Source organism: Sorex fumeus, unplaced genomic scaffold (assembly GCF_029834395.1).
Source record: "Sorex fumeus unplaced genomic scaffold, SorFum_2.1 ptg000025l, whole genome shotgun sequence".
Lineage (NCBI taxonomy): Eukaryota > Metazoa > Chordata > Mammalia > Eulipotyphla > Soricidae > Sorex > Sorex fumeus.
This window is the reverse complement of record NW_026606082.1, coordinates 1,794,154-1,820,569: the sequence shown is the minus strand read 5'-3', so window position 1 is coordinate 1,820,569 and position 26,416 is coordinate 1,794,154. Positions and strand designations below refer to the sequence as shown.

At 60.3% G+C, this 26,416-nt stretch overlaps 1 protein-coding gene across 1 annotated transcript; it reads left to right on the top strand.

Moving 5' to 3' along the window:
• The first annotated feature begins 518 nt into the window (after positions 1–518).
• TRPV4 (transient receptor potential cation channel subfamily V member 4) lies at positions 519–20,645 on the top strand. Its single transcript, XM_056114473.1, has 15 exons — positions 519–904; positions 1,426–1,598; positions 7,630–7,782; positions 8,308–8,448; positions 9,276–9,574; positions 11,720–11,899; positions 13,620–13,778; positions 13,920–14,012; positions 14,598–14,671; positions 15,354–15,519; positions 15,667–15,733; positions 17,833–18,149; positions 19,162–19,289; positions 19,735–19,856; positions 20,399–20,645. Exons 1-15 carry the CDS (start codon positions 519–521, stop codon positions 20,554–20,556), a joined length of 2,616 nt encoding a protein of 871 aa, XP_055970448.1. The 3' UTR covers positions 20,557–20,645.
• Positions 20,646–26,416: the final 5,771 nt, after the last annotated feature.

Genomic DNA, 26,416 nt, shown 5'->3' with positions numbered 1-26,416 from the left:
AGACACACAGAGACACAGAGAGATACAGAGACGCACAAACACACAGAGACACACAGACATAAACAGACTCACATAGACACACAGACACAAAGACAGACACACAGACACAGACACAGAGAGACACAGAAACACATAGACACACAGACACAGAGAGATATAGAGACACACGCAGACATAAACAGACACACATAGACACACAGACACAAAGACACACAGACACAGACACACAGAGAGATAGAGACACATACAGAGACAAACACAGACACATGGACACAAAGACACACACAACATGTAGATACAGAGACACATACAGAGACACAAAGACACACATACAGACACACAGATGCACACACAGTCACACACAGAGACAGACACATACACAGAGATACACAGACATATACAGACACAGGCACAGACACACACGCGCACACACACACGCACGCACGCACGCCCTGGCTGGGTTCCCGCTCACTTCCCCTCGTTCCTTGCAGCCAGGAAGCACGGACGGCGGCGGCGGCATGGCAGATGGCAGGGAGAGCCCCCGCGTGGGGCCCGGGGAGGTGGCCGAGCCCCCTGGGGACGAGGGCGGGACCCCCGCTGGGGAGCCCTTCCCGCTCTCCTCGCTGGCCAACCTGTTTGAGGGCGACGAGGGCTCCCCCTCGCCCTCCCCGGGGGACGCCGGGCGGCCCTCTGGCCCGGCCGACGGGCGGCCCAACCTGCGCATGAAGTTCCAGGGCGCTTTCCGCAAGGGGGTGCCCAACCCCATCGACCTCCTGGAGTCCACCCTGTACGAGGCCTCGGTGGTGCCCGGCCCCAAGAAGGCCCCCATGGACTCGCTCTTCGACTACGGCACCTACCGCCACCACCCCAGCGACAACAAGCGGTGGAGGAGGAAGGTCTTAGAGTGGGTATCGCCGGGGCCTGCCGCCGGCCGCCGCCTCCACGCGGAGCCCACCCCCCACCCCCCAGCCCGTCCACCCGTCCACTGACACACCCGTCCACCCACCCGTCCGCCCGTCCACCCATCCCCCCACCCCCCCATCCACCCGCTCATTCACCCACCATTTACCCCCTCAAGGACCCACCCTTGACCATTTGGGCCCGAGCACTGCACCGTCCTCTCTAGCTGACCGTGTGGCCTGCAGTTCCCCTTAGACATCACCTTGGAGCCCTCAGAGGAAAGAAACGGGGGTGGGCTGGCGGTGTGTGTGTGTGTGTGTGTGTGTGTGTGTGTGTGCGTGCACACCTGTCCATCTCGTCCGCCTGTCTGCCCCGCACACAGCAGCTCTGGGTCCCCGGGGGCCCCTGCACCACACCTGCCTCTGCAGGTGCCATCCCTGAAACGGCAGCAGGGACCCCAGACAGTTGGGGTGGTGGGTGGTCTGCGCACGAGACCCCCTTCACCCTGCCTCCCCCCGCCCGCAGGAAGCAGCCGCAGAACCCCAAAGCGCCCGCCCCCCAGCCGCCTCCTGTCCTCAAAGTCTTCAACCGCCCCATCCTCTTCGACATCGTGTCCCGGGGCTCCACCGCCGACCTGGACGGGCTGCTCCCCTACCTGCTCAGTCACAAGAAGCGCCTGACCGACGAGGAGTTCCGGGGTGAGTTCTGGGGCCAGGAGGAGGACTGACTTGGGGGTGCCCCCCACCGCCCACCAACCTCAGCGCTTACTCAGGGTGGCACAGAGCTGGGAGTCAGTCCTGTGTGTCCTTTGCCCCGTTACTTAACCTCTCTGGGCCTTTTCTGCTTCACCCCTGCACTCGACTTTTATGCCAGGGTCAGTGTGAAAAGTAAATTGAGTCCGTCCACCTGCACCACGTAGGAAGACTGGTCCTCTCCGAGCCTCAGTTTCCCACCCCCCCATTATGAATTGGGCTCAATGTGACATTTGGGGGGTCAGAGAACAGAGGATTCTCTAGTGTCGAGCACCACACAGTTGGGGGCCTGGTAGCCCACCTGCTCTGTCTTGGGGGCACCCCGAGCGGTCCCAGTGTCTGCGTCAGCTTCCAGGCGCCACCGTGTCCAGCGGTCAGCTTTCCTTTTGCTTTCGGGAATATATTGTTCCTTTTTGGCCGTGAGGCTGCATCTGGCGTGGTTGATTGGCTACTTTCAGTTCCTTCCTGGCTGGACTCTCTGGACTCTGGGATCACGCAGAGTCAGGGTTCAAACCCAGATGGCCCAGGTGGGCTTCCTCTCTGAAGCCCCCGCACACCTCCAGCCCCGAACCTGTCTGCCAGAGTTTGGCCCCAAAGCCCACCTCAGGGAACCCCACCCCGCCCGACACCCCGCCTCCCTGCAAATTGAGGAAGTTGGCCCGTGGGTCCCCCCTTGGCGAGATAAACAGGGGTCTGGACGCCCCCACAATGTGCGACGTCAGGACCTATCTCAGAAAGGCCGTCTCTCTGCTCCCCCCGTGTCTTAAGAAGCTTCCAGAAGCGAGAGGGGCCGTGGAGGCATTTTCTGAGGCTTCAGACACTTGGCAGAAAGCAAACACCCGCCCGGCAGACCGAAGCACGGGGTTTTGTTGACGTTTTTTTTTTTGCTTTTTGGGTCACACCTGGCGATGCTCAGGGGTTACTCCTGGCTCTGCACTCAGGAATAGTGATGGTGGTGGTGCTCGGGGGACCATATGGGATGCCGGGGATCGAACCCAGGTCGGCTGCGTGCAAGGCAAACGCCCTACCCGCTGTGCTATTGCTCCGGCCCCCTGTTGACGTCTTTTGATTTTTGCTTCGGGCTCACCCCCGTCCGTGCTCAGGGCTCATTCCTGCTTTTTGTTCTCAGGGGTCACTGCTGGTGGGGCTGGGGGGACCGTATAGGTGCTGGGAATCAGGCAAGTGTCCCGCCTGCTGCTTTCGGGCCTCACCCGGCTGCCCCTGTGGATTCTTCTAGCCAGAGAGTCTCATGATTCCCAGAGGGGCTGTCACCAGCCCTCCTTGTCCCCCAGAACTGGACAACCTTCAGTTCGACAACTGAATCAGCACCCACGGGCAGGGTTGCATCGCCACCTGGTGGTCGCGCCCTGTCACTGCATAGCCCATTCCGTGCCTGGGGACCCAGGCTGACGGGCCCCTCACTGCTGTAACCTGAGCACAGAGCAAGGGGTAATCCTGAGCACAGCCAGGGGCCCAAAACAGCAGCAAAAGAAACAGTTCCTGGGGGGCTTCAGAGTGGGCTGGAAAGGCTGGAGCACAGTCCGGGCAGCCTCGAGTTTCAGTGACCCTGCACCATGTAGGGCACCCCGGTACAGCTGGAGGTGGCCCTGGTGTGTGTGTGTGTGTGTGTGTGTGTGTGTGTGTGTGTGTGTGTGTGTGCAGCACTGCCGACCTGAGCATCACGTTCTCTGGGCTGTGGGTCCAGCTGACTTGGCGGGGAGGAGCATGTGGGTTCCCTGAGCGTTTCTTGGAAGGCTGCGAAGAAAGTCATTCTGTGGGACTGGCGAGGTGGTACAGAGCGTGGCCTGCATGTGTGAGACCTGGGTTCGGTTCCCGACACAGAAGGGAGGGAGGGAAGGGGAGAGAAGAGGAAGGAGATGAAAAGCCTTCACCGCCCCCCCGGGGGCTGCGGGCCAGCAGGACAGAGGAAGGGGCCAGGGCGGACGCTGGTCCTGGGAGTGTCACTGCTGGGGGTGCCTGGAATAGAATGGGGGTCTCTGTGGGGGTTCCCACAGCCCCCCACCCTGGGGTCTGCATTCAGGGAGGGGCTCCCAAAGCAGCACCAGTGTGGTCATAAGGGCAGTGGTCGTCATTACTGATTGCTAAAACTCAGTATTTTTTTTTTAATAATGTAGGAGTACTGCTATTTGGTCAGCCATTGATTTTTTTTTCTTTTTGGGTCACACCCGGCGATGCACAGGGGTTCCTCCTGGCTCTGCACTCTGGAGTCACTCCTGGCGGTGCTCAGGGGACCATATGGGATGCTGGGGATTGAACCCGGGTCGGCCGCGTGCAAGGCAAACGCCCTACCGGCTGTGCTATCGCTCCAGGCCCCTGGTCAGCCATTGATTAAGCAGATTGAACTGGGCATGAGTATTGGGGAAACCGTCTGCCATAGAGGCAGGGTGAGGACTGGGGTGTGGGTGGTGGAAATTTCATGAAATGAAAATGAAATGAACTGGGCATGAACCCCACAGTACTTTTTTATTTTATTTACCACCATGAGGTCGAGTTGCAAAGCCTGCATGCTTGAGATTCAGCCGTACGGTGACGGGACGCCCACCCCTGCACCAGTGCACATTTCCACCACCCACAGCCCAGTCCTCACCCTGCCTCTATGGCAGACGGTTTCCCCAATACTCTCTCTCTGACTTGGGGCCTTACGTTTTGCGTGAACGTTCCCACCACCATCCAAGCCTACCTGCCGGGGCAGACGCCAGATGCTTTATCTTCCATTGCTCATTTTTGAAGATCACAAGAGGTGGCGTGGCTGTGGTTGTAAGTGTGGATTTCTGAATTGCAAATGGTGGGGTTCCAGAGACATCTCTGGAAGGCACTAATCCATTCTGGGATCCAGTTTTGTTGAATCTCTCTCCCCGGCCCCAGGCCGGCCAGCGAACACCTGCCTGAGCTCATCCATTTCCTTTTGTGGCCCCAATTTTTGCCGGAAGGGAAACGGGAGCCCAGACCTGGTCGCAAGGGTGGAGACGGCTCAGAGGGCTGGAGCGCGTCCTTCGCTTGTCCAAGTCCGTGGTTCAGTCTCTGCGGTACCACATGGTCACCTAGTGCCTAGTACCTAGAACCTATACCTAGTGCCTAGTACCCGGCACTGCCAGGGGTAGTTCCTTCCCAGGGGAAGCAAACGGTCCCTAAGCTGCAGTGAACAAGTCCGACCCGACTCCCTGAGGCAGCTCAGCCCGCCCGTTCCGATCCCGTTTCTGCCTCCCCTCCTTTTGGAAACTTCAGGGGGGATTTTGGCCTGAGTCCCACGCCTGAGGGCAGTTTTCATCTCATCAACTTTTTTTTTTTTTGTCACACCTGCATGCTCAGGGCTTAGGAATCACTGTTTTGTTTTGGAATCGCAGTGTTTTAAACACAGTTATCAAGTTGTTTGTGATTGGGTTTCAGCTATACAATATTTCCTCACCTGTTGCTTCACCAGTACACATTTCCCACTGCCAAGATCCCCAGTTTTCCTCCCAACCTCCCACCTGCCTCTACGGCAGACACTTTTCTTCTTCTTCTTCTTCTTCTTCTTCTTCTTCTTCTTCTTCTTCTTCTTCTTCTTCTTCTTCTTCTTCTTCTTCTTCTTCTTCTTCTTCTTCTTCCTCTCTCTCTCTCTCTCTCTCTCTCTCTCTCTCTCTCTCTCTCTCTCTCCAGGAATCATCACTCCTGGTGAGCTCGGAGAACCATATGGGATGCTGGGGATCAAACCCAGGTTGGCCGCATGCCTGGCAAGCGCCCTCCCCTCTCCAGCCTCGAGACTCACCCACCCCTGTAAGCTATAAATAAACTCATGTCCCTGTCGAATTAGAAGCAGGGAAAGAAAGTCCCAGAGGAAACAAGTTAACAAGCATTGACGGGACGAGTGAAGGACAAAGAGAGACTAGCTTCATGAGAGATTGCATAACGGGGTGACTTTTGGGGGGTGCACCTTCACTGTCATTGCTGCCCCAGCAGGACCCCCAAAGTCCTCGCTGGGTAATTTCCCAAGGGCTTGAAGCAGCTTTAGGTTGACACATTGGGGAGCGCTATACTTCAGGTTTCCTGTAGGGGGCGCCAGTCTTGCTGCTGGTGGTGATGTGACTATTGGTGGGTGTTCAAATATGGCAAAGACTGTGCCCAGCTTTTATTTATTTGTCATTTCTTTATTTTTATTGAATCATTGTGAGATAGAGCATTATGAAATTGTTCATGGTTGCAGTCATACCGTGTTCCAGCACCCATGCCTCCTCCAGTGTGACTTCCAGCACCCGTGTCCCCAGGCTCCCTCCCACCCCTTCAAGCCACCCCGCACACTGCCCGCTTCTATGGCAGGCGCCACTCTTCTCTTTCCCTCTTTCATTTTGGGCATTATGGTTTGCAATACAGATGCTGGACGGTTATCGAGCACATCCCTTTACCCACTTGAAACTCTCAGTTCTTGTCCAGAGTGATCTCCAACTAGTATTAGGTACCAAAAGTGTCCTGCCCTCACGGCAGAGTCTGGCAAACTTCCCATGTCGTACCCAATATGCCAAATACCAGAAACAATGATGGGTCTCATTCTCCTAATCCTGAAAGGGCATTGAAATGGCTCTTAAAATCTCAAGGAGACGTTACTAGTGCCTGCTCGAGGAAACCGACGAACAACAGGATGACCGTGATCGTGATGGTGATTAGCATAGCGGAACCTCCCCTATCTAAGTGCCCTCCATCTCCCATACCGCGGACATCATTTATCAGTCCTCCTGGCCTGTTTTCCCTGGCCTTGGATATTAGGTTCACACTTTTTTTTAAATCCCACAGATGCAGTCGTTCTCTCTCTGTCCTGACTCCCTTCACTCGGCATGATATGCTCCAAATATATTCCATTTATAGGCAAATGTCATGACTTCATTTCCCCCAACAGTTGCGTAGTATTTCTTTGTTTAGCTGTACCATCGTTTTTTTTTTTATCCGCGTGTCTGTCCTTGGGCACTCGGGTTGTTTCCAGATTCTGGTTCTTGTGAATAGTACTTGTACCTGGTTTTCAGAGGTTCACAGTTGCCTGCAGATTAAGGGCTCTGGCAAATCCTGGTCTAAGAAATCATGGTTGGGGGCTGGAGCGATAGCACAGCGGGGAGGGCGTTTGCCTTGCACGCGGCCGACCCAGGTTCGATTCCCGTAGGGTCCCCTGAGCACCGCCAGGAGTAACTCCTGAGTGCAGAGCCAGGAGGAGCCCCTGTGCATCGCCAGGTGTGACCCAAAAAGAAAAAATAAATAAAAAGAAATCACGGTTGATGTTATTTCCCCCGACCTCCTCATGCATTGGATTTCCAAATTCCCCTCTGCCCCTTGCACCCTGGGGGCAGATGGGGAGAAGGCAAGACTGAGCCAGTCTTCCAGCGAGCTTGAGGTCCGCGCGGGGTGTGTGTGACTCGCAGGCCAGTGCTCCTGCGCCTCGAGGAGCGGCTTATGTGGGTTTGTCTCTGCAGGCTAGGACCGCAGGAACCTCGCCTCTGGGACGCCGCCGCCAGTGACTGCTCGGGGCGGGCTGCTTCGCTGCTTGCTCTCGCTCCTCCTTGCTGTCCTCGGGTCTGCTGCCTGCCAGTCCCGGCTCCGGGTCATCGTCCCCTGAGGACCGGTGGCCGGTCCCTCTGCTGCTACCGCGCCGTCTTCTCTCCCTGTCTTCTCCCGGTGACCTGAAAGCGCGGTCCACGCACCGCCTGCAGGACCCACGAGTCCTCCTCTTTCCACCGCTCCTTGGCGCTCTCTGCCTGGCGCGCTGCATCCTTCGGTACCATCCGCCCCGCCTCCTGCCTCAAGAGCATCCCTAGTCTAGCCCCGCCCCCTTGGCTGTTTCTGCCATCTGATTGGCTGAGCCCATGGACGTGCGCTCCGAAAGGACCAATGGGGTTGCTTGGATGGTGGGCTGCCTCCTGCATCTCCCCTGCGATCGAAAGAAGGGGCCCCAGGCTGAGCGCCTCACAGCCTGGACCTCGCCTCCGCCCCGCAGAGCCGTCCACGGGGAAGACCTGCCTGCCCAAGGCCCTGCTGAACCTGAGCCACGGCCGCAACGACACCATCCCCGCGCTCCTGGACATCGCCGAGCGCACGGGCAACATGCGCGAGTTCATTAACTCGCCCTTCCGGGACATCTACTACCGAGGTGGGTCGCGGGGTGGGGGGCGGGCACCGTCCTGGCTTGCCTGGTGGCCCCGAGAGCTTCAGAGTGGACCTCCCCCTCCCCCCCCCCCCCATGCCAGCCTGCATCCAGGAAGGAGTGGTTGACTGAGTGAGCGGATGACTGGACGGACCAAGGCCCGGGGGCCAGCCTCCAGCTCTGATACTCCGAAACGAGCCTCGGGCCCTGGGAACTAGGCTCCGAGCAGACTTGGGGGTGGGGTGGGACTCTACTTGGCAGTGCTCAGGGATGACTCCTGGCTCTGTGCCCAGGGGATCAGTCTTGGACGTGATCCTGGCGCTCTGGGTGCCAGCGATCAAACCCAGGTGGGCTGCCTGTCAGCCAGCGCCTTCCCCGCCCGCTTCAACCTCTGAAGCATGATGAGTCTGGGGGTGAGGGTGGGGGTCAGGGCCCAGCTCCCGCGCCCCCGCCGAAATGCTGAGATCCAGGCTCTGCCTGCCGCCTTGCCTGGGTCTCTGCCCCTTCCGTGACTGCCCCTGCCCGCCCCAGGCCAGACGGCCCTGCACATCGCCATCGAGCGCCGTTGCAAGCACTACGTGGAGATGCTCGTGGCCCAGGGGGCTGACGTCCACGCCCAGGCGCGGGGACGCTTCTTCCAGCCCAAGGACGAGGGCGGCTACTTCTACTTCGGTGAGGAGGGGCCTGTGTGGGTGGGGGGTTCATGGTGGTGCCAGTAGCCCCGACACCTCCCGGCCTCAGGAGCCACAAAGACCGTGACCCCCCCGCCCTGCCCCCACCCCAGCCCTGTTCTCAGGCCCAGAGTCCCCAAGGCCCCGCCCTGGAGGGGCCCAGTACCGTCTCTCCCTGCAGCCTCTGTGCCCATCTCCCTGGCCTGTGCCGTGCCCTCAAGGCACCCCACATCTGACCCCGGGCCTCGTTGTACCCACCGTACCCAAATTCCACCAGATCATCATCCCACCTTGAATCGTTGCACCCGACTTAACCATATTTCACCAGAGAATCGGCCCTCTTGAATTGTTGTGCCCGGTTTCCAAGTGCCGCCGGCAGCGTTAGATTCAGGGGTTGGAGTGGTAGCGCAGCGGGGAGCGTTTGTTTGCCTTGTAGGCGGCTGACAGGGGTTCGGTCCCTTGGTGCCCTGTACGCTCCTCCGAGCCCGCCAGGGGTGACCCCCAGTGCAGAGTCAGGAGCAAGCCCGAGGGTCTCCAGGTGTGCCCACACCCCCCCAAGTGAAAACAAAAACGAAGCAAAGATTCACGGGAGGTTCCCACCTGCATCTGGAAAGGAGTCGGCGTTGGCTCCGTAAGGACTCTGCAGTGAAGGGCAGCACTCTGACGGCACAGGCCCCCCTCCCCCGCCCAGGACGCGTGCCCTGGGCCCCGGGACAGAGCCCCTCACTGCGTGCATCCACCCCCAGACCCACGGCCACGCCCCGCGGCCGCCCTCGACGCGCCCTGGCTGCCCTGGGTCGCCTCACCGTGTCGCCCGCCCGCCCACAGGGGAGCTGCCCCTGTCGCTGGCCGCCTGCACCAACCAGCCGCACATCGTCAACTACCTGGCCGAGAACCCGCACAAGAAGGCCGACATGCGGCGCCAGGACTCGCGGGGCAACACGGTGCTGCACGCGCTGGTGGCCATCGCCGACAACACGCGCGAGAACACCAAGTTCGTCACCAAGATGTACGACCTGCTGCTGCTCAAGTGCGCCCGCCTCTTCCCCGACAGCAACCTGGAGGCCGTGCTCAACAACGACGGGCTCTCGCCCCTCATGATGGCCGCCAAGACCGGCAAGATCGGGGTGAGCGGCTCGGCCGGCCCGTGCACACATGCACACGCGTGTGCACATGCACACACGTGCGCACATCCGTGTACGCAGAGGCGCGCGCACATGCGTGCGGGTACCACACACACGCACACACCCACACACATGCCCACATGCTATACGCACGCAGGCATGCACACACACAAGAGGGGCTGCTGGTGTTTTCATCACAACAGACACACGCAACACACGCATGCACACGCGCTTTCGGCCTTCCGCATACCCCGCTGTGTGCTTGTGCCCTGACTCGGGGCTCTGATCTCAGGGATTGCTGCTGGTGGTGCTCTGGGGGCCACATCGAGCACCGGGGATGGAGTCTGGGTTGACCACGTGCAAGGCTAAGCACCTTCCCTGCTGTCACTTGGACCCCGGCCAAACAGCTCACCTTTCCCTGGGTCCCCTCTGCAGGCTCGGCCCCCCCAGGACGAGCCACTGAGGTGACACTTGAGGCCCCAGGCTGGGCTCTGAGGGACTCTCCTGGGCCCCGGCTGGACTCTGAGGGACTCTCCTGGGCCCCGGCTGGACTCTGCTGTGTGTGTGTATTTGAGTGTGTATGTGTATGTTTATCTGTGTGAATTGTGTGTATATGGTTGTGTGTATTGAGGGTGTGTGTGTGTGCGTGCGTGTGCACTCTGGTGGCTGGTCCTGGTGTGTAGGGGTCAAAGACCCTCTACTCTGCCACTTCCCAGTGAAGGCCTGTCAGCTCACCTCTCTGTGCCTCAGTTTCCCCTCCTGTATCCCTTCCCGCTATGGTTGGTTCCTTGTCAACCAAATGCTGTGATCTGCCCGGGGGCTGTGGTTCCCTTTTGGCCTCCAGGGTGCTGGGGGTCAGGCCGGGACCAGGCCTGGGCCTCACCAGGGTGCGGCGGGTGCTGTTTCTCAGCCCAGCCCCGCCTTCCCTCCCGCTCCCTCCCAGCTCTTAATGAGAAGCCTGGGACCCAGAGACAGTGCTCCGTAAACAGCAGGGTTCTTACGCTCCTATTACAAACAGAGCGTGCCTGGAGAGGACGAGATGCCAGGGCCCCAGGGAGCGCCAAGGGCTGGGGCTGGCGGTCTGCTTTGCCCCCCAGCCCTGAGCCTGTGGGCGTGGTCAGAGGAAGCGGAGGAAGCTGGTTGTGAGGACGAGGTTTAGCATATTAAAGTGGCTGAGGGCTGGAGCGATAGCACAGCGGCAGGGCGTTTGCCTTGCACACAGCCAACAAGGCCGACACAAGTTTGATTCCCAGCATCCCATAGGGTCCCCCGAGCACCGCCAGGAGCGATTCCTGAGTGCACGAGCCAGGAGTAACCCCTGAGCATCGCCGGGTGTGACCCAAAAAGAAAAAAAAAAAGCAGCTGATGAATCACGGCTTTAATGATAGCAAGAAGAGATTCCTGGCGGTCAGAATCTCAAGACCGGCCTAGGTCAGTCACCTCCGAGGGTTGTGGGGCCCTCGGGGAACACCTGTCCCTCCCCGCCAGGTGTCAGAGTAGATTGTGAAGGTGCAGATGAAACGGGGCGCAGTTACACCTGGGGGAGCACGTGGCTGGTCTGCACAGGGCCCTGGTCCCATCCCCGAACCCCCAGGGATTCTCAAACAGCCCGTGTGTCCCCCCCCAAACAAACAAGAGTGAGAAAGAGGGGCTGGAGCAACGGAACGATGGCAGGGCACTTGCCTGGCGCGTGGCCCACTCAGTTTGATCCACAGCATCCCAGAGGGTCCCCCTGACCCCGCCAGGGGGGATCCCCCAGCAGAGGGCCAGGAGTCAGGCCTGAGCACCACCCCTGAGGGACCCCACCAGAAAGAGTGAGAAAGAAGCACGGGGTGGGAGCCAGAGTGATAGCACAGCGGGGAGGGCGTTTGCCTTGCACGAGGCCGACCCGGGTTCGATTCCCAGCATCCCATAGGGTCCCCTGAGCACCGCCAGGAGTCATTCCTGAGTGCAGAGTCAGGAGGAACCCCTGTGCATCGCCGAGTGTGGCCCAAAAAGTCAAAAAAAGAAAAAAAAACACGGGGTAGAGGCGAAGGCCTGGTGCTGGGCAGAGGCCAGTAAATACTCCCCCTTCGTTCTGCTCCCTGGGGGGAGTTCCTGGGACCCCCTCCCCCGCCCCACTGACCTCCCCTCCGCCTTTGCACGCAGGTCTTCCAGCACATCATCCGGCGGGAGGTGACGGACGAGGACACGCGGCACTTATCCCGCAAGTTCAAGGACTGGGCCTACGGGCCCGTGTACTCCTCGCTTTACGACCTCTCCTCCCTGGACACGTGCGGGGAGGAGGCGTCGGTGCTGGAGATCCTGGTGTACAACAGCAAGATCGAGGTGTGCGGCTGGCCAGGGAGGGGCCGGAAGGGCGAGGGGGAGCAGGGAAGGGCGCCCACGGGGGTCACGCTGGGGGGTGGGGGGAGCCCGGGCCTCTGTGGCCAGGAGCAGTGGGGTGTGACTGCACCGGAAGCGGGAGTGCTTAGCTGGCTCCCCGGGCTGGGGTACGTGCGTGGCGTGGGGTGCTGGGTTCCAGCACCGCAGGGTTCCCCGAACACTTCCAGGAGTGGCCCCCCCCCCCCCGCCCCGCTAAAACTCCTGAGCATTGCCAGGTAGTAACGACCACAAAAAGGAAAGTGGTTGTTACACTCCTTGAACAGCCTCTGGCCCTAGAGGGAAACTGGACGGTAAGGAGGGCGCAGGGGCCAGGGGCCAGCCGCTCTGACCCGGGGCCTGGGCTCCGTTGCCGGCATGCTGTGTGGCTCAGGATCAGTGGCCCAACCTCTCGGAGCCCAGCTCTCTCCTCTCACACGGGCATAAAGAAAGTGCCTTTCGGGGGCTGGAGTGGTAGCACAGCAGGGAGGGCGTTTGCCTTGCATGCCGCGGACCCGGGTTCGATTCCCAGCATCCCATAGGATCCCCGAGCACCGCCAGGAGTAATTCCTGGGTGCAGAGCCAGGAATAAACTCTGCGCATCACTGGGGGTGCCCCCCAAAAAGATAAAGTCTCTTTCTCCGTCAGCCAATGACATGATCTCAGGGCGCCTGGCACCGTGCAAGCATTTGCATTGGCGTCTCATTCGTGGTCCCGTGTGCAGTTCCGAGAGCCCTCTGTGTTCACTCGGCAGTGTTTTCTGAACGCCGTTCTGCACCATTAAATATTCTTCTGCAATATCATTACAGCCTGTAAATGTACCACGTTCTAATTAGCCGTTCCTCGGTGCCCGGTCATTTGGGTCTGTTTCTGCCTCTAGCAGGACTAATACGGCGGCAGCATCTTCCTGGCTGTGCCATCACTCAAACCCATGGTTATGCAGACACGCGCGTCTTTAAAGGGACAGGAGGCGGCTTCAGGACGTCTGGGGCTGGGTGTGGGGCAGGTTAGGGTTGCCTTCCCCAGCCGGGGCGCACCTCCCACACCTGGGACACTCGTGACCAGCGGGATTTGGGGCAGGGCTGGTAGGAGGTGTCGCATCTCGGATGCAAACTGACGGCTCGGTCCGCCTTTGGGAGGACTGTTGGAATGGGGTGCGTGGGGCTCGGTTATTGACGTCTGCCGTAGCTTCAGGAGGGGAGAAGCCTCTTGAGTCAAACTATTCTCGGTCAAGCCCCACTGCCCAAGTCAAGATGCCTGAATGTGGGGCCCGGGCGTGTTCCTAGCAAGCTCCACGCGTGGGTGATTTGGCTGCCAGCAGCGAGTCTGGATTCTGAGTCCAGGGAGGCTGGAGAGGCGGTTGGAGGCCGGGAAGGCGAGCCCAGGGCTCTGGGTGTGAGCGGGGCTCGGGGTCCCCCCCCCCGACGCGCCTGCAGCTTTCCTGGTGGGGCGAAGTCTTGTCGAAGCCGGTGAGCAGGATGAGAGAGAGGGGAGAGAGCGAGGGGCGCGAGTCTGCGAGAGAACCCGGGTCTCTCCAGGGAGCCGAGGGCCACCCAGGGCCGGGCGAGGTCTGGGCCGGGCGGACGTGGCTGAGGGTGGGGGGGGTCCCTGGTGGGGGGGGGGGCTCTTCGCGGGCAGAGACGGGGGCGCCGCGGGGTCAGCCGCCTGGGTCCGTCCGTCCCCGCAGAACCGCCACGAGATGCTGGCCGTGGAGCCCATCAACGAGCTGCTTCGGGACAAGTGGCGCAAATTCGGGGCCGTGTCCTTCTACATCAACGTGGTCTCCTACCTGTGCGCCATGGTGGTCTTCACGCTCACCGCCTACTACCAGCCGCTCGAGGGCACCGTGCGTGAGGCCCGGGGGCGAGGCGGGGGGGGGAGGGGGAGGCTCCCCGGCCCAGACGTCGACCGCGCGCATGGGCGGGCACCTAAACCTGGGGCCCAGCTGGGCAGGGCTGCCTGACGCCGGGGCCCCTGTGTGCCGCAGCCGCCGTACCCTTACAGCACCACCACGGACTACCTGAGGCTGACGGGCGAGGTCATCACGCTCCTCACCGGGGTCCTGTTCTTCTTCACCAGTGTGAGCCCTCGCCCTCCTCCAGTGCTCCCTCTCCTCCTCCCCCTCCTCCCCAACCTATCCTCCCCTCCTCCTCTCCCCAGGAGCTCCCCTTGCCCCCTCCTTCCCCCCACCCTCTCCACCTCCTCCTATGCCCCCGCTCTTTCCCTCCTTCTCCAGCCTGGTGTTTCCCTCTGCTCTTTCCTAGCAGATGACTCCTTCGTCCTCTCTCTCTCTCTCTCTCTCTCTCTCTCTCTCTCTCTCTCTCTCTCTTTCTCGACTCTCTCCTGATTTCTGGGTCTCACCCGGCGGTGCTCAGGGAGCACTTCCTGTCTGGTGGTTGGAGATCGTGCCCTGCGATCCTTGGGGAACTGTGTGGTGCCAGAGATGGAACGTTCCCCCCCGTGCAAAGCAAGCCCTCAGCCCTCTGGGGCCCCTCGTCATCTCTTCCGTGTCCTACAGCCTGCTCCCTCTCTGCTCCGCTGTCCTCCCCCTCCCGCCCTCCTTGCTGTGCTCCTCATGACCCCGTCCTCCCTCCCCACCCTGCCCTCCTCTCTGCAGCCCCCTCCCCCGGCCCCACCCGCTCACGTGCCTCCTTGCTGCTTCCAGATCAAGGACTTGTTTATGAAGAAGTGCCCGGGCGTGAATTCCCTCTTCGTGGATGGCTCCTTCCAGCTGCTCTAGTGAGTCTGGGGGTGGCTGCCCGGGGGAGCGGAAGGTGGTGGGCTGGGCTGAGGGGTCGCCCAGACTGGGGGAGCAGGGGCCTGAGTCCTCATGGGAGGCGTGCCTCCATCCCCCCACACGGCAGTAGCGCAGGGTCAGCACAAGGCCAGTACTGAGTACTGAGCCTTCAGCTTGGAGCCGGCTTCCAGCCAGTTAGACAATCAGCGCAGGCGGAGACACTCAGCCTCTTCTCCGGGGCTGGCCTGCTGACGTCTGCCGGCGCCTGGCCGAGAAGCGTCCTGAGGCTGCATCTGCTCGGGAGTGCTGGGCCAGATTAATGATGTCTAGCGAGTGCTGGACTAGATTAGTGATGTCTGCCCCGGGCGCAGCTGCTGGTGGTGGTGGCTCACCACTTGAGCTGGGAACGAGGAAATTCTCTCAGCCACCACGCGGCCTGCACCGAGTCCCAGGCATCTTGCTCTGGCAGCTCCAGTATGCAGACCCTTGAGATCACAGTGGCCAACACAATTCACGGTTGCCTCAGTTGGCAGTCGCTCGAGGGTTCTGGGTTAAGAGGCTGCTGGGGAGCCCGGAGAATCAGCCTTGTCTCACTGGGGGCGGGCAGGAGTGGGGGCGTCCAGAAGATATGGTGGTGACGTGGGGCTCGGTCTCCCTCCCCTCCCACCCTCCCGTGCCCGGTAGCTTCATCTACTCGGTGCTGGTCATCGTCTCGGCCGCCCTCTACCTGGCGGGCATCGAGGCCTACCTGGCCATCATGGTCTTCGCCCTGGTCCTGGGCTGGATGAACGCCCTTTACTTCACCCGTGGGCTGAAGTTGACGGGGACCTACAGCATCATGATCCAGAAGGTACCAGGACTCTGGGGAGACCCGCACGCCCCCTGGGGTGCAGTCAGTGCCGTGGGCGGGGCATGCGGGGTCCTGGTCGGCGGGGAAACCTCCTCCACGTGTCTCCCCACCTTTCTGCCCCTGCTGTGACCCCGCTGGGGTCTCTAGATCCTCTTCAAGGACCTCTTCCGCTTCCTGCTGGTCTATCTGCTCTTCATGATCGGCTACGCCTCAGGTGAGCTCTGGGTGTCTGGCGGGGGCGATGCGGGGCCAGGGTTTGGGGGTGCCACGGGGTGAGGGGCAGTGACCAGAGTCGGTGTGGTGGGCCCTGGGCTTGCCATCCCTGCCTCGTGCGATCCATCCATGTCTGGAAGGTCATCCTCCACGTCTAGAAGGTCAGTGCCTTCATCTCTCTTGCCTACAAATAAGGAAACAGGATGAGAAAGGTCCACTCGCCCTCTCAAGGCCAAGTTGGTGTGTGAGCTGTGGTTGCAGAAGCAGCGGCCCAAAGCAGCGCTCGCTCACGATGGCTTGCAAGACGTCCTGGCAGCACATCTGCCAGCCCGGGCCAGCCTGGGCTGATTCCTTTTTCCTTTTGATTTGGAGGCCTTATCATTGTGGGCTGGAGCGATAGCACAGCGGGTAGGGCGTTCGCCTTACAAGCGGCCAACATGGCCGACCCGAGTTCGATTCCTCCGCCCCTCTCGGAGAGCCCGGCAAGCTACCGAGAGTATTCGATACGCCAGATACAGTAACAACAAAGTCTCCAATGGAGACGTTACTGGGCCCGCTCGAGCAAATCGACGATCAACGGGAGGGCCTTTACCTTTATCATTGTGGCGTCACATCCCAGCAGTGCTCGGGGGTCACCAGCGCTCTGCTGGGCTTGTGCTTTGTTCTCTGGGCCTCGTCCCCGTGCCAGAGACTCGGATGGTGTTTCTGCCCAGACAGCCGCTTGGCTGCCAACTGATCTGACTCACGACGGTGGTCTGGGCGGAGGTCACTGTGTTCCGTTCCACTTGGTCACTCTTGCTCCAGCCGGCCAGCTTGGGCTTTGTCCACCTGGGGACGTGAGTGTTGCTCCAAGAATCCCAGTGGACATGTTCAAGCCCCGGCCTGGCACGGGCTGTTCCTCCTGCCTCATTTTGTGAGTCCAAGTCAGCTGCCTTGGGTCCGAGTACGGAGTCAGGCTCTGCCTCTGCGTGGGCGGTGCTGGCCGTGGCGGAAGGGTTAGGGTAACACAGAACCATCGCTTGGGCCTTCACCACACCTGCTGGCACTCAGGCTACTCCACATCAGGGCGTGGGGTGACTGCAGGTGCTGGGGTGCCCGGGATGCAAACAGGGTTGGCTACCGCGAGGCCGGTGCCTTCCCTCCTGTCCTGGCTCTCTAGCACAGTCTAGGTCTGTGTGTGCGTGTGTGCGTGTGTGTGTGTGTGTGTGTGTGTGTGTGTCCACACCTGGTGATGCTCAGGGCTTACTCCTGGCTCTGCACCCCAGAATCACTCCTGGTCGTTCTCAGGGGACCGCATGGGATGCCGGGGATCAAACCTGGGTTGGCCACATGCAAGGCAAACGCCCTGCCTGCTGTACTACTGTTCTCGGCCCAGTCCAGTTTTTATTATTTTTTTAAATTTTGCTTTTTTGGTTTTTTTTTTTTTTGAGGGGTGGACTTGGTAGAGATCAAATCTGGTGGTACCTGTGGAGTATTCCCAGTTCAGTGCGAGGGGCTCACTCCTGGCCGGGCCCAGGGGACCATGCATGCTGGAGACAGGCACAGCCTCCCACCCTCAGGCCACTGAGCTCTCTCTAGCATCAGCCCAGCTCTCTTAAAACTCCACCTCGGGGCCTGGAGTGAAGGTACGCTGGGTACAAGGCACTGCCCTCGCCTGCCTTGATCTGGGTTCGACCCCCGGCACCCTCTAGGATCCCCTGAGCCCCACCAGGGGTCATCCCTGAGCACAGAACCAAGAGTAAGCCCCAAGCACTGCCGGCCGTGACTTCCAAACCAAAATGAAAACGAAAGCTTCAGGTTAGCTGCCGCCACCAAGCTTTTTCCTCAGTGCCCGAGATCAGTGGCACAGGCCACGGGGAAAGGACCGGGGCCGGGAAACGGAGCCCCCGGGCCTCTCCGCACAGTGGGAGGAGCTGCCACGCCCAGCTCTGGTTCCCCAGGCCAGCAGTGCTCAGGGAGCACCCGGGATGCTGGCGATGGGAGAGGATTCTCCATCCGGGCCCCCCGCCACCTCCGCTGGCCCGTCCATCAGATGCCAGCGTCCCCCCCTCGCCCCTTGGCCGGCGCCTCCCACTCAGTCCGCGCCCCTCCCTCCCCCAGCCCTGGTCTCCCTCCTGACCCCGTGCTCCAGCATGAAGGCGTGCAGCGCGGACCACAGCAACTGCACGGTGCCCACGTACCCGTCGTGCCGGGACAGCGAGACCTTCAGCGCCTTCCTGCTGGACCTCTTCAAGCTGACCATCGGCATGGGAGACCTGGAGATGCTGAGCAGCACCAAGTACCCCGTGGTCTTCATCGTCCTGCTGGTCACCTACATCATCCTCACCTTCGTGCTCCTCCTCAACATGCTGATCGCCCTCATGGGCGAGACGGTGGGCCAGGTCTCCAAGGAGAGCAAGCACATCTGGAAGCTGCAGGTGACCCCCCGCCCCTTCCCTTCGGGCCAGCCCCGGCTCCTCCTCGTCCCGCCTCCACCTTTCTGTCTGGAAAATGGGTCTTTTCGTTGGGGGGGCACACCCAGCTGTGCTCAGGCCTTACTCCTGATTCTGTGCTCAGGGATCATTCCTGTGGGGGTAGTGGGGGGCGGGGGGGCTGGAGGGGTGCTCAGGGCAGGCCCCCCCCTCCCGCTGAGGAGCCGGGCTGAAGTGCCACATGCAAGGCCTCAGTTACTGTAACTGTAACAGTAACTCCACACTGTAACTGGGTCTTTTTTTTTTTTTCTTTTTGGGTCACACCCGACAACGATGCACACGGGTTACTCCTGGGCTCTGCCACTCAGGAATTACTCCTGGCAGGGCTCGGGGGCCATATGGGATGCTGGGAATCGAACCCGGGTCGGCCATGTGCAAAGCAAATGCCCTACCTGCTGTGCTATCGCTCCAGCCCCTTAATAAATAATTTATTTATTTTTTGCTTTTTGGGTCACACCCGGAAAATCACAGGGGTTATTCCTGGCTCTGCACTCAGGAATCACTCCTGGCGGTGCTCAGGGGACCCTATGGGATGCTGGGAATCGAACCCGGGTCGGCCACGTGCAAGGCAAACGCCCTCCCCGCTGTGCTATCGCTCCAGCCCTGTAACTGGGTCTTGAGGGCTGAAGGGGCTTCCCAGCAGGAAGCAGTTAACGCGGAATTTGAAAGTGAAGCCCTCTGGGATGAGAGCAGCTTCCTTACCTGGCGAAGGAGCCCCCAGCCTGCAGGGCTCTGGGGCACAGGGTCCGGAAATGCCCTCGGGCCCGTGCCCACCCGTCCCCTCTCTGCATGCGTGTCCCGGACGCCGGCTGCTGTCAAGCCCCCGCTGGCGTCTGGGGCCCTGAGCCCGCTTCTGGCCACGGCGAGGGCTGGACACCCCGGTCCTCAGCCTGCCCTGCCTGCACGTGGGGGTGTCTGTACCGCGACGGCGGTGGTCACCAGTGTCCCCCTCCCCCAGTGGGCCACCACCATCCTGGACATCGAGCGCTCCTTCCCCGTGTTCCTGCGCAAGGCCTTCCGCTCCGGCGAGATGGTGACCGTGGGCAAGAGCTCGGATGGTACCCCTGACCGCAGGTGGTGCTTCAGGTGAGGGGCGGGGCGCCCCCCCCCCCGAGGGTGCCTGGACACTGTGACGTGGGACCCCCACGAGGCGGGTTTCAGAGCAGGCCAGCTCCCGAGGGCAGAGGACACAGGGGCCCGGAGGCTGGGGGAGCGGTCGGGCTGCTGAGTGGGTGATTCGTGGTGTGGGGGGTCACAGATTGATGCTCGGGGGACGGGCCGTGTGCTCCAGCCCTTTGAGCCCCCTCCCCGGGCCGGCCCAGAATGACCCCCCAACGGGTGGGGTGGCGATGGGAAACGAGAGAGGGGTGGCCTAGTCCCCAGACCCCTGCTCTGAAACCACTGGAACAACAAACTCTTGTGGGACCGATGTCAGCTAGAGAAGGAGGAGGCAGGGGTGGGCTGGGACGCTGGAGCCGGGGGGCTGCCTGGGCGGCTCCCCTCGAGCCTCCCTGTGCTGTGGCCCTGCCAGGGTGGACGAGGTGAACTGGTCTCACTGGAACCAGAACTTGGGCATCATTAACGAGGACCCGGGCAAGAACGAGACCTACCAGTACTACGGCTTCTCACACACCGTGGGCCGCCTCCGCAGGGGTGAGCAGGGGTGGGGGCGGGAGGGAGAAAGCAGGGGGGCGGGGGGGGGCGTGGAGAGGGAGCCCTGCCCCACCTCCCTCCCTAGCTTCTGGCCTGCTTTGAACAGCCCGCCCCCTCTCCGGGACTCGGTGTTCGTGTCTGTGGAATGGGCTGGTGTTTTGCTGTGTTCCCCCCCGCCCCCCGCCAACCCCCTGCCACGACCCCGCTGCACTGAGGGCATGTGAGGCGAGGACAGGCCATGCCGGTGTAGCTGATGGGCTGCTCATCCTTCCCTTTGCCGCCGGTGCTCGTCTTCGCCATCCTGGGCCCCGGTTTCCACCTCTGTAAAATGGGCACGTTCCCCTGCCTCCCACGGATCCCTGCGAAGCGTCTGTGGTTTCTGTGGCAGGCTTGTGGATCCCGCGTCAGGCCCGTGGATCCCTGTGGATCTCCATGGTGGGCCCGTGGCTGTCCGTGGCTGGCCCGTGGACCCCCCCACCGTGGCAGGGCCTGACCCCGCACTCGCTGTCACGCTCACACCCGCTGCATCGTGTGCCCCGCAGATCGCTGGTCCTCTGTGGTGCCACGCGTGGTGGAACTGAACAAGAACTCCAGCCCCGACGAGGTGGTGGTGCCCCTGGACCACGTGGGGAACCCCAGCCACGACGGCCACCGGCAGAGTGTCCCCCACAAGTGGAGAACGGACGACGCCCCCCTCTAGGGGCTGCGGCTGGGGCAGCCCCTCCCCTGCCCGTTCCTGGCCCACCTGCGTTTCAGAGGTGCCCTCCGGGGCGTCCCCCCGCTCCCCGCCCGCCCCCAGGGGTGAGGGCTAGACGGAGATGCCGAGAGGCCCCAGGACCCTCTGGCCCCCAGGTTCCTGCCCGCCCTGTGCACCCCTGGGCCGTCTTACTCCCATGGAGTCACATAGGCCAACGCCGGGCTGTCCCGCCGGGTGGGGTGCAGACCCCGCCCTGCCTCTATTTATTGTTCTGCTCTCTGGGCAGCAGCGTGACGCAGTCCCGCTTCCCTTCCGGCGGCCCCTGCGCCCGCACCCCAGCCTGTGGGCCCCCCCGCCCACACCCCTGCGCCGGTCACCCTGTGCCCGCACCTTCGCGCCCCCCTCCCCCGGCCCAACAGCTGGGGGGCTGGCGCGGGTGGGGCCACGCCTGCCGTGTGTCGTCGAGGGGCTGTCCCCTAATAAACATTCGTTGCGGACGGCGAGACGGTCCGGCTGTTAACGGGCAGAGGCATGCTGGACGGGGATGATGGGGGGACGGGGAGGATGGGCAGGGAGGCTGGTGGGAGTGACGGGGTGACGATGTGATGGTGGAGAAGGAGATGGGGCTGGCGGGGTGAGGCCTGTGGGAGCAGGACCCCGGGGGAATAAGACCCTGGAAGAGGCAGTCGTGGGGCAGGAAGGCTGTGAGGGGGGAGGGGGGGTGGAGGTGACCTCAGGAGCGGGGCTGGGGCCCCCAACTTCCCAAGTGCCCGTATCCCTTCTGTTTTGGGGTTTGGTTGGGGGGCCACACCTGGCTGTGCTCAGGGGCAACTCCTGGCTCTGTGCTCAGGAATCTCTTCCAGTAGGACTTGGGGGACCATAAGGGTGTGCTGGGGATGGAACAGGGTCAGCTGTCTCGGCTCCTGACCCATGTCCCTCTGTGTTGCCTTCCAGGGGACGAGTCTTTTCCCCTGGTCCACTGATGTCCCAGCTTTCCTTGGGGCTTGGGGGTCCTCATGCCTTTAGAAGCAACACAGAGAGAGACAGAGACAGACACAGAGACAGAGGCAGAGGCAGAGACAGAGAGATAGAGAGATACAGACACAGAGACAGAGCGACAGAGACAGAGTGTGTGTGTGTGTGTGTGTGTGTGTGTGTGTGTGTGTGTGTGTACGCATGTGTACAAAGGGACGCAGTAACTCAGATATCAAAGTGAATGCTTAAAGCCTTCATTTTTTACTTTCATTTTTGGGGGCTACACCCTGCGATGCCGGGAATCATTTGGCAGGTGCTCAGGGGACCGTGTGGTGCTGAGGATCGAATAATCCTGGACCCCTACTGCAAAGCATCACTTCAGCCTGTTGGGCAGTCTCCCCAGCACCGTAATTTTTTTCACACAATGAAGTAACTGTAAGCAAGGCACTCTTACCTCTGCCTCTATTTTTAAGCTAAATATTGGGTAGGAGCTCTCTCGACGCTTTTCTGGGTCTTTGATGGATGGGGCACTGGTTGCAAGTAAAAAAAAAAAAGAAAAACTCTCAAGGTACTGGAATTTAAAATGTTTTCGAGTCACTCAAATATCCTGTTACAGTAATTCCTTAAAAATGACAGTCCCTGTGCCCTCCGGAGAGTGGGACATGCCTGAGATGAGCCCATGGACCTTAAGGGACATGGAACAGTCACTCCGTGGTTCCCCACAGTGCCAGGGGCTGAGCTGACAGCTGACATGTGCTCCACCACGTGTGCAAGCACGTCCGGTTACAGGCTGGCCCGTGCCTGGCAGGTGGCCAATCCCAGAACCTCCCTCGGTCCCCTGAGCACCTCCAGGAATGACCACCAGCACTGTAGGTGTGGTCCAAACCCAGCCCCCCACTTCATGTTGTGCACATTTACACTTTTGAGTGAAGAGGGAGCTTTCAGTGCTTGGGCCCCGTTTCCTGGTGATGCTCAGGGGGCCACGTGGAGGTGGGGTCCAGCCTAGCGCCTCCCACTCGCCAGACCTGCTGCTGCCACCCAGGGCCCCCCAATCCTCTCACTAAGCAAAGCCTGAGGTGGGACGGAGTGACAGTCCAGCGGTATGGCGTTTGCCTTGCACGCGGTTGACCTGGGTTCAATCCCTGGCATCCCCTAGGGTCCCCCAAGCACTGCCAGGAGTAATTCTTGAGTGCGTGAGGAACCCTTGAGCGTCGCCATGTGTGACCCAAAAAGAAAAATTTAGAAAAACCCGAGTCTATGAGGCTCTGAAGGGCAGAGTTAGAGGCGCAGGCTAGGCCGTTGCCAGGGGCACAGGGATGCTGACACCTGCCCGGCGGCGACTCCAGGCCTCACCTTCTCGTTCACTGAGCCTGACCAGTGTTGGCCAGCCCTGGGGGCCTTGCTGGACTCACTCAATCACTCGGTTTTTGATTTTTTTTCACTGTTTGGGTCGAACCCGGTGAGCTCAGAGGTTTCTCCTGGCTCTGCACTCAGGAATCACTCCTGGCGGTTCTTGGGGGACCCTGTGAGATGCCAGGGATCGAACCTGGGTCGGTTGCTTGCCAGGCAGACGCTCTCCCCGCTGTGCTGTGGCCCCAGCCCCTCCCTCAGAGGCTTGTTTCTGCAATGGGAGGGGAGCGATGAGCCTGGAGGACCACGCGGGCCGGGAGCTGAGGCCGAGCCAGACTTGAGGAGAGCAGAGCGACCCCCAAAGGCACGTGAGAGCACAGTCCTGTCTGCCGCCCTGGGTTGTGACTTTTGGGGGGGTTCGGGTACAACTGCAGACTTTGAATTCGTAGCCATAGCCAATGGACACAAGCACTAGAAAAACAGCTGCAGGAAAGAGAAGGGGAAGTTGGGGCTGGGGCCAGAGTGACAGTCCAGCGGGGAGGGTGCCTCTGCCCGGCACGTGGCTGACCTGGGTTCGATCCCCGGCATCCCATAGTGTCCCCTGAGCACAGTCCTCAGGAGTGATTCCTGAGCACAGAGTCAGGAGTAACCCCTGAGCATCACCGGATGTGGCCCTCTCCACCTCTCTCCTCGACAAAAAAAGTGGAGACTGGGCAGGCCCCAGACCGTGGCAAGAACTGTTGTGTTTTTATTATTATTATTATTATTATTTTTGCTTTTTTGTGTCACACCCAGCGATGCTCAGGGCTGACTCCTGGCTCTGCACTCAGGAATCGCTCCTGGCGGTGCTCGGGGGACCCTATGGGGTGCTGGGAATTGAACCCGGGTTGGCCGCGTGCAAGGCAAACACCCTACCCGCTGTACTGTCGCTCCAGCCCTTGTTGTGTTTTTAAAGATGGAAACGGGGGCTCAGAGAGGTGAAGACTCTTTGGCACTTGGCTGGTTGGTGCTGTTGGTACTGTGGGATTTGTACCCTGAGATCCCTTCGTGGGTCAAACCACCTGGTCCTCGAGGGGTTTGGGGCGATGAGGCCCAGACAGGACTGTCCAGCGAAGGCCCTGCCCATCTCCTGCCCTTTCCCCTGGGTCCCTAAGGCTGTCCAGCCCCACTCAGCACCCTCTCCCTTTGCACGCACCGCCCAACTTCAGAGGGGATGCCGGCTTCTCATGATGTGTGTGTGTATTTAATAATGATAAAGTACTTGTATGTCATATTTGACAGGAGGGCTTTTTTCAGCCCAAGTTTAAAGCACTACTGGGAAATAATTAGAGCGACTGGAGGGAAAAACAAAGGGAGCCCATCAGAAAAGACAGTCTCTGGAACTCGGGGATCTTAATTGAACAATTACCTCTTATGCCTATGAATAGTTCATTATTACATGCCCTGTTATTATTAGCTGTTATTATTGTTTTAGATGAATGTAGGATTTTTTTTTAATCAAAAGCCATTTTCAGCCTGTTCATCTCCCCCCGTGCATGCTCTGACATTTCCAAATGGCACATGTGGCCATGGGAGTGAGTTTTCATACCGCGCAGTGACGGAGGTCTTCTGATGGGGCTGTTTTTTTGCCGGCCTCGTCGAACGCTCTGGGTCTCGGTCCATTCCGTTCTTATTTCATTTTTGACTTCTCGACAGGAACATTTGCCCAAGAATCAAACGCTTCCTTTTTGTTCTTGTTGTTTGGTTTGTTTCTGGGCCACACCTGGTGGTGCTCGGGGCTTATTTGCGGATCAAACCTGGATCTCCGGCGTAGAAGACAAGTCCTCCACCCACAGTCCTGCTGCTCCACTCCCAAGCACTTTTTCTTTTTCAGGGGGGCGGTGTTCAGGACTTACCTCTGGCTCTGCACTCAGGAATCACTCCCAGTGGGGCTCAGGGGACCATATCGGGTGCCGGGGATCGAACCCGGGCCAGCTGTGTAAAGTCAGACACCCTCCCCGCTGTTCTACCGACCCCTACCAAGTACCTGGGCTGATGGAACTGGGAATCTCTTGGTGCAAAGCTGTGCTCTAACCACTGGGCCATTTTGCTCAGGGGTTACTCCTGGTTCTGTACTCAGGAATTACTTCTGAGGATCGAACCCAGGTCGGCCCCGTGCAAGGCAAACGCCCTACCCGCTGAACTATTGCTCCAGCCCTTCGAAATGCTCTTCAAACATTTTTTTTCTTTTTGGGTCACACCCGGCGATGCACAGGGGTTCCTCCTGGCTCTGCACTCAGGAGTTACTCCTGGTGGTGCTCGGGGGACCATATGGGATGCTGGGAATCGAACCCAGGTCGGCTGCATGCAAGGCAAACGCCCTACCCGCTGTGCTATCTCTCCAGCCCTCTTCACAGGTCACAGATCACAGATCATCCTGTTATTCGTCGATTGCCTGGAGCAGGCCCCAGTAACGTCTCCTTCATCCTAGCCCTGAGATTATATTCAAGGCTCTGTAGGAGAATGAGACCCATCATTGTTACTGGTATTTGGCATATTTGGTACGCCACGGGGAGTTTGCCAGACTCTGCCGTGTGGGCAGGTTACATTCGGTAGCCTGCCAGTTTGTCAAAGTAGGAATGAGATGTCATAATAAGATGTTGCGCGGCCGCAAATGCGGCCGCGCGTTTCCGGTATCTGGTTTTTATAGTCTCTGAGTCTTGGCTGCTGATGGGATTACACAGCGCCAGGGGGCCAGTTGGTGGGTGTGACCCCCGCCTACTCGAATTTGGAGGATCTGGGTGGAGGATGCTCGGCCCAGATCCGAGTAGGCTTGGAGATCTCGGCCCCGGAACCCACGTGGCTTTGTCCCTCTGCCGGTACCTTCATGTGTGCGGAGAGTGGTCTCAGCATGGTGGTGTCTGGTCCTGGAGGTCTTCGGCTGCTGGAGCCCTGGTCGGGGCGGGGAGGAAAGCTCAACCCGCTCCCTCCAAGGGGCCCCGGCGAGGAATAGCCAGGCGCGGGGGCAGGAGACCCCCCAGCCCTCTTCAAACATTTTTAAAAGTTTCTTTTTTGGTTTTGGGATCAAACCTGACTGTTCTTGGGGCAACCCAGTGCTTATTGCCCGGGGGTCACTCCCAGTGGTACTGAGGGTAGGATTGAACCCGGGTCAGCAGCCGTGCAAAGCATGTGCTCGGCCTCCAGAACATTCTCCCCGGGCTGAAACTCTCTGACTTTTTCAATTTCCCGGAAGTTTCGGAGCTACTGGGGATGATGGGCAAGATCTGGGTTCGTCCCCAGAGATGGGGACAAAGCCAAGAGAGGTGATGGGGAAGCCCGGACACTGGAGGGCAGGACCTGGGCAGTGGAGACCGGGTGCCCGCAAGAGAGAAGGTCCAGGCGGGAGTCAGGGCACGGCTGGGTGCTTCTCTGAGGTGGGTGCTCACGCCCACCTTGAGCCTTGTGCAGAGCTCAGGGGTGGCCCGGCGTCTTCCCCCGAAGCCGGTGGCCCCGTTCCTTTCCATTTCATCAGAGTCCCCCACTCGGCTCTGGCCGCTGG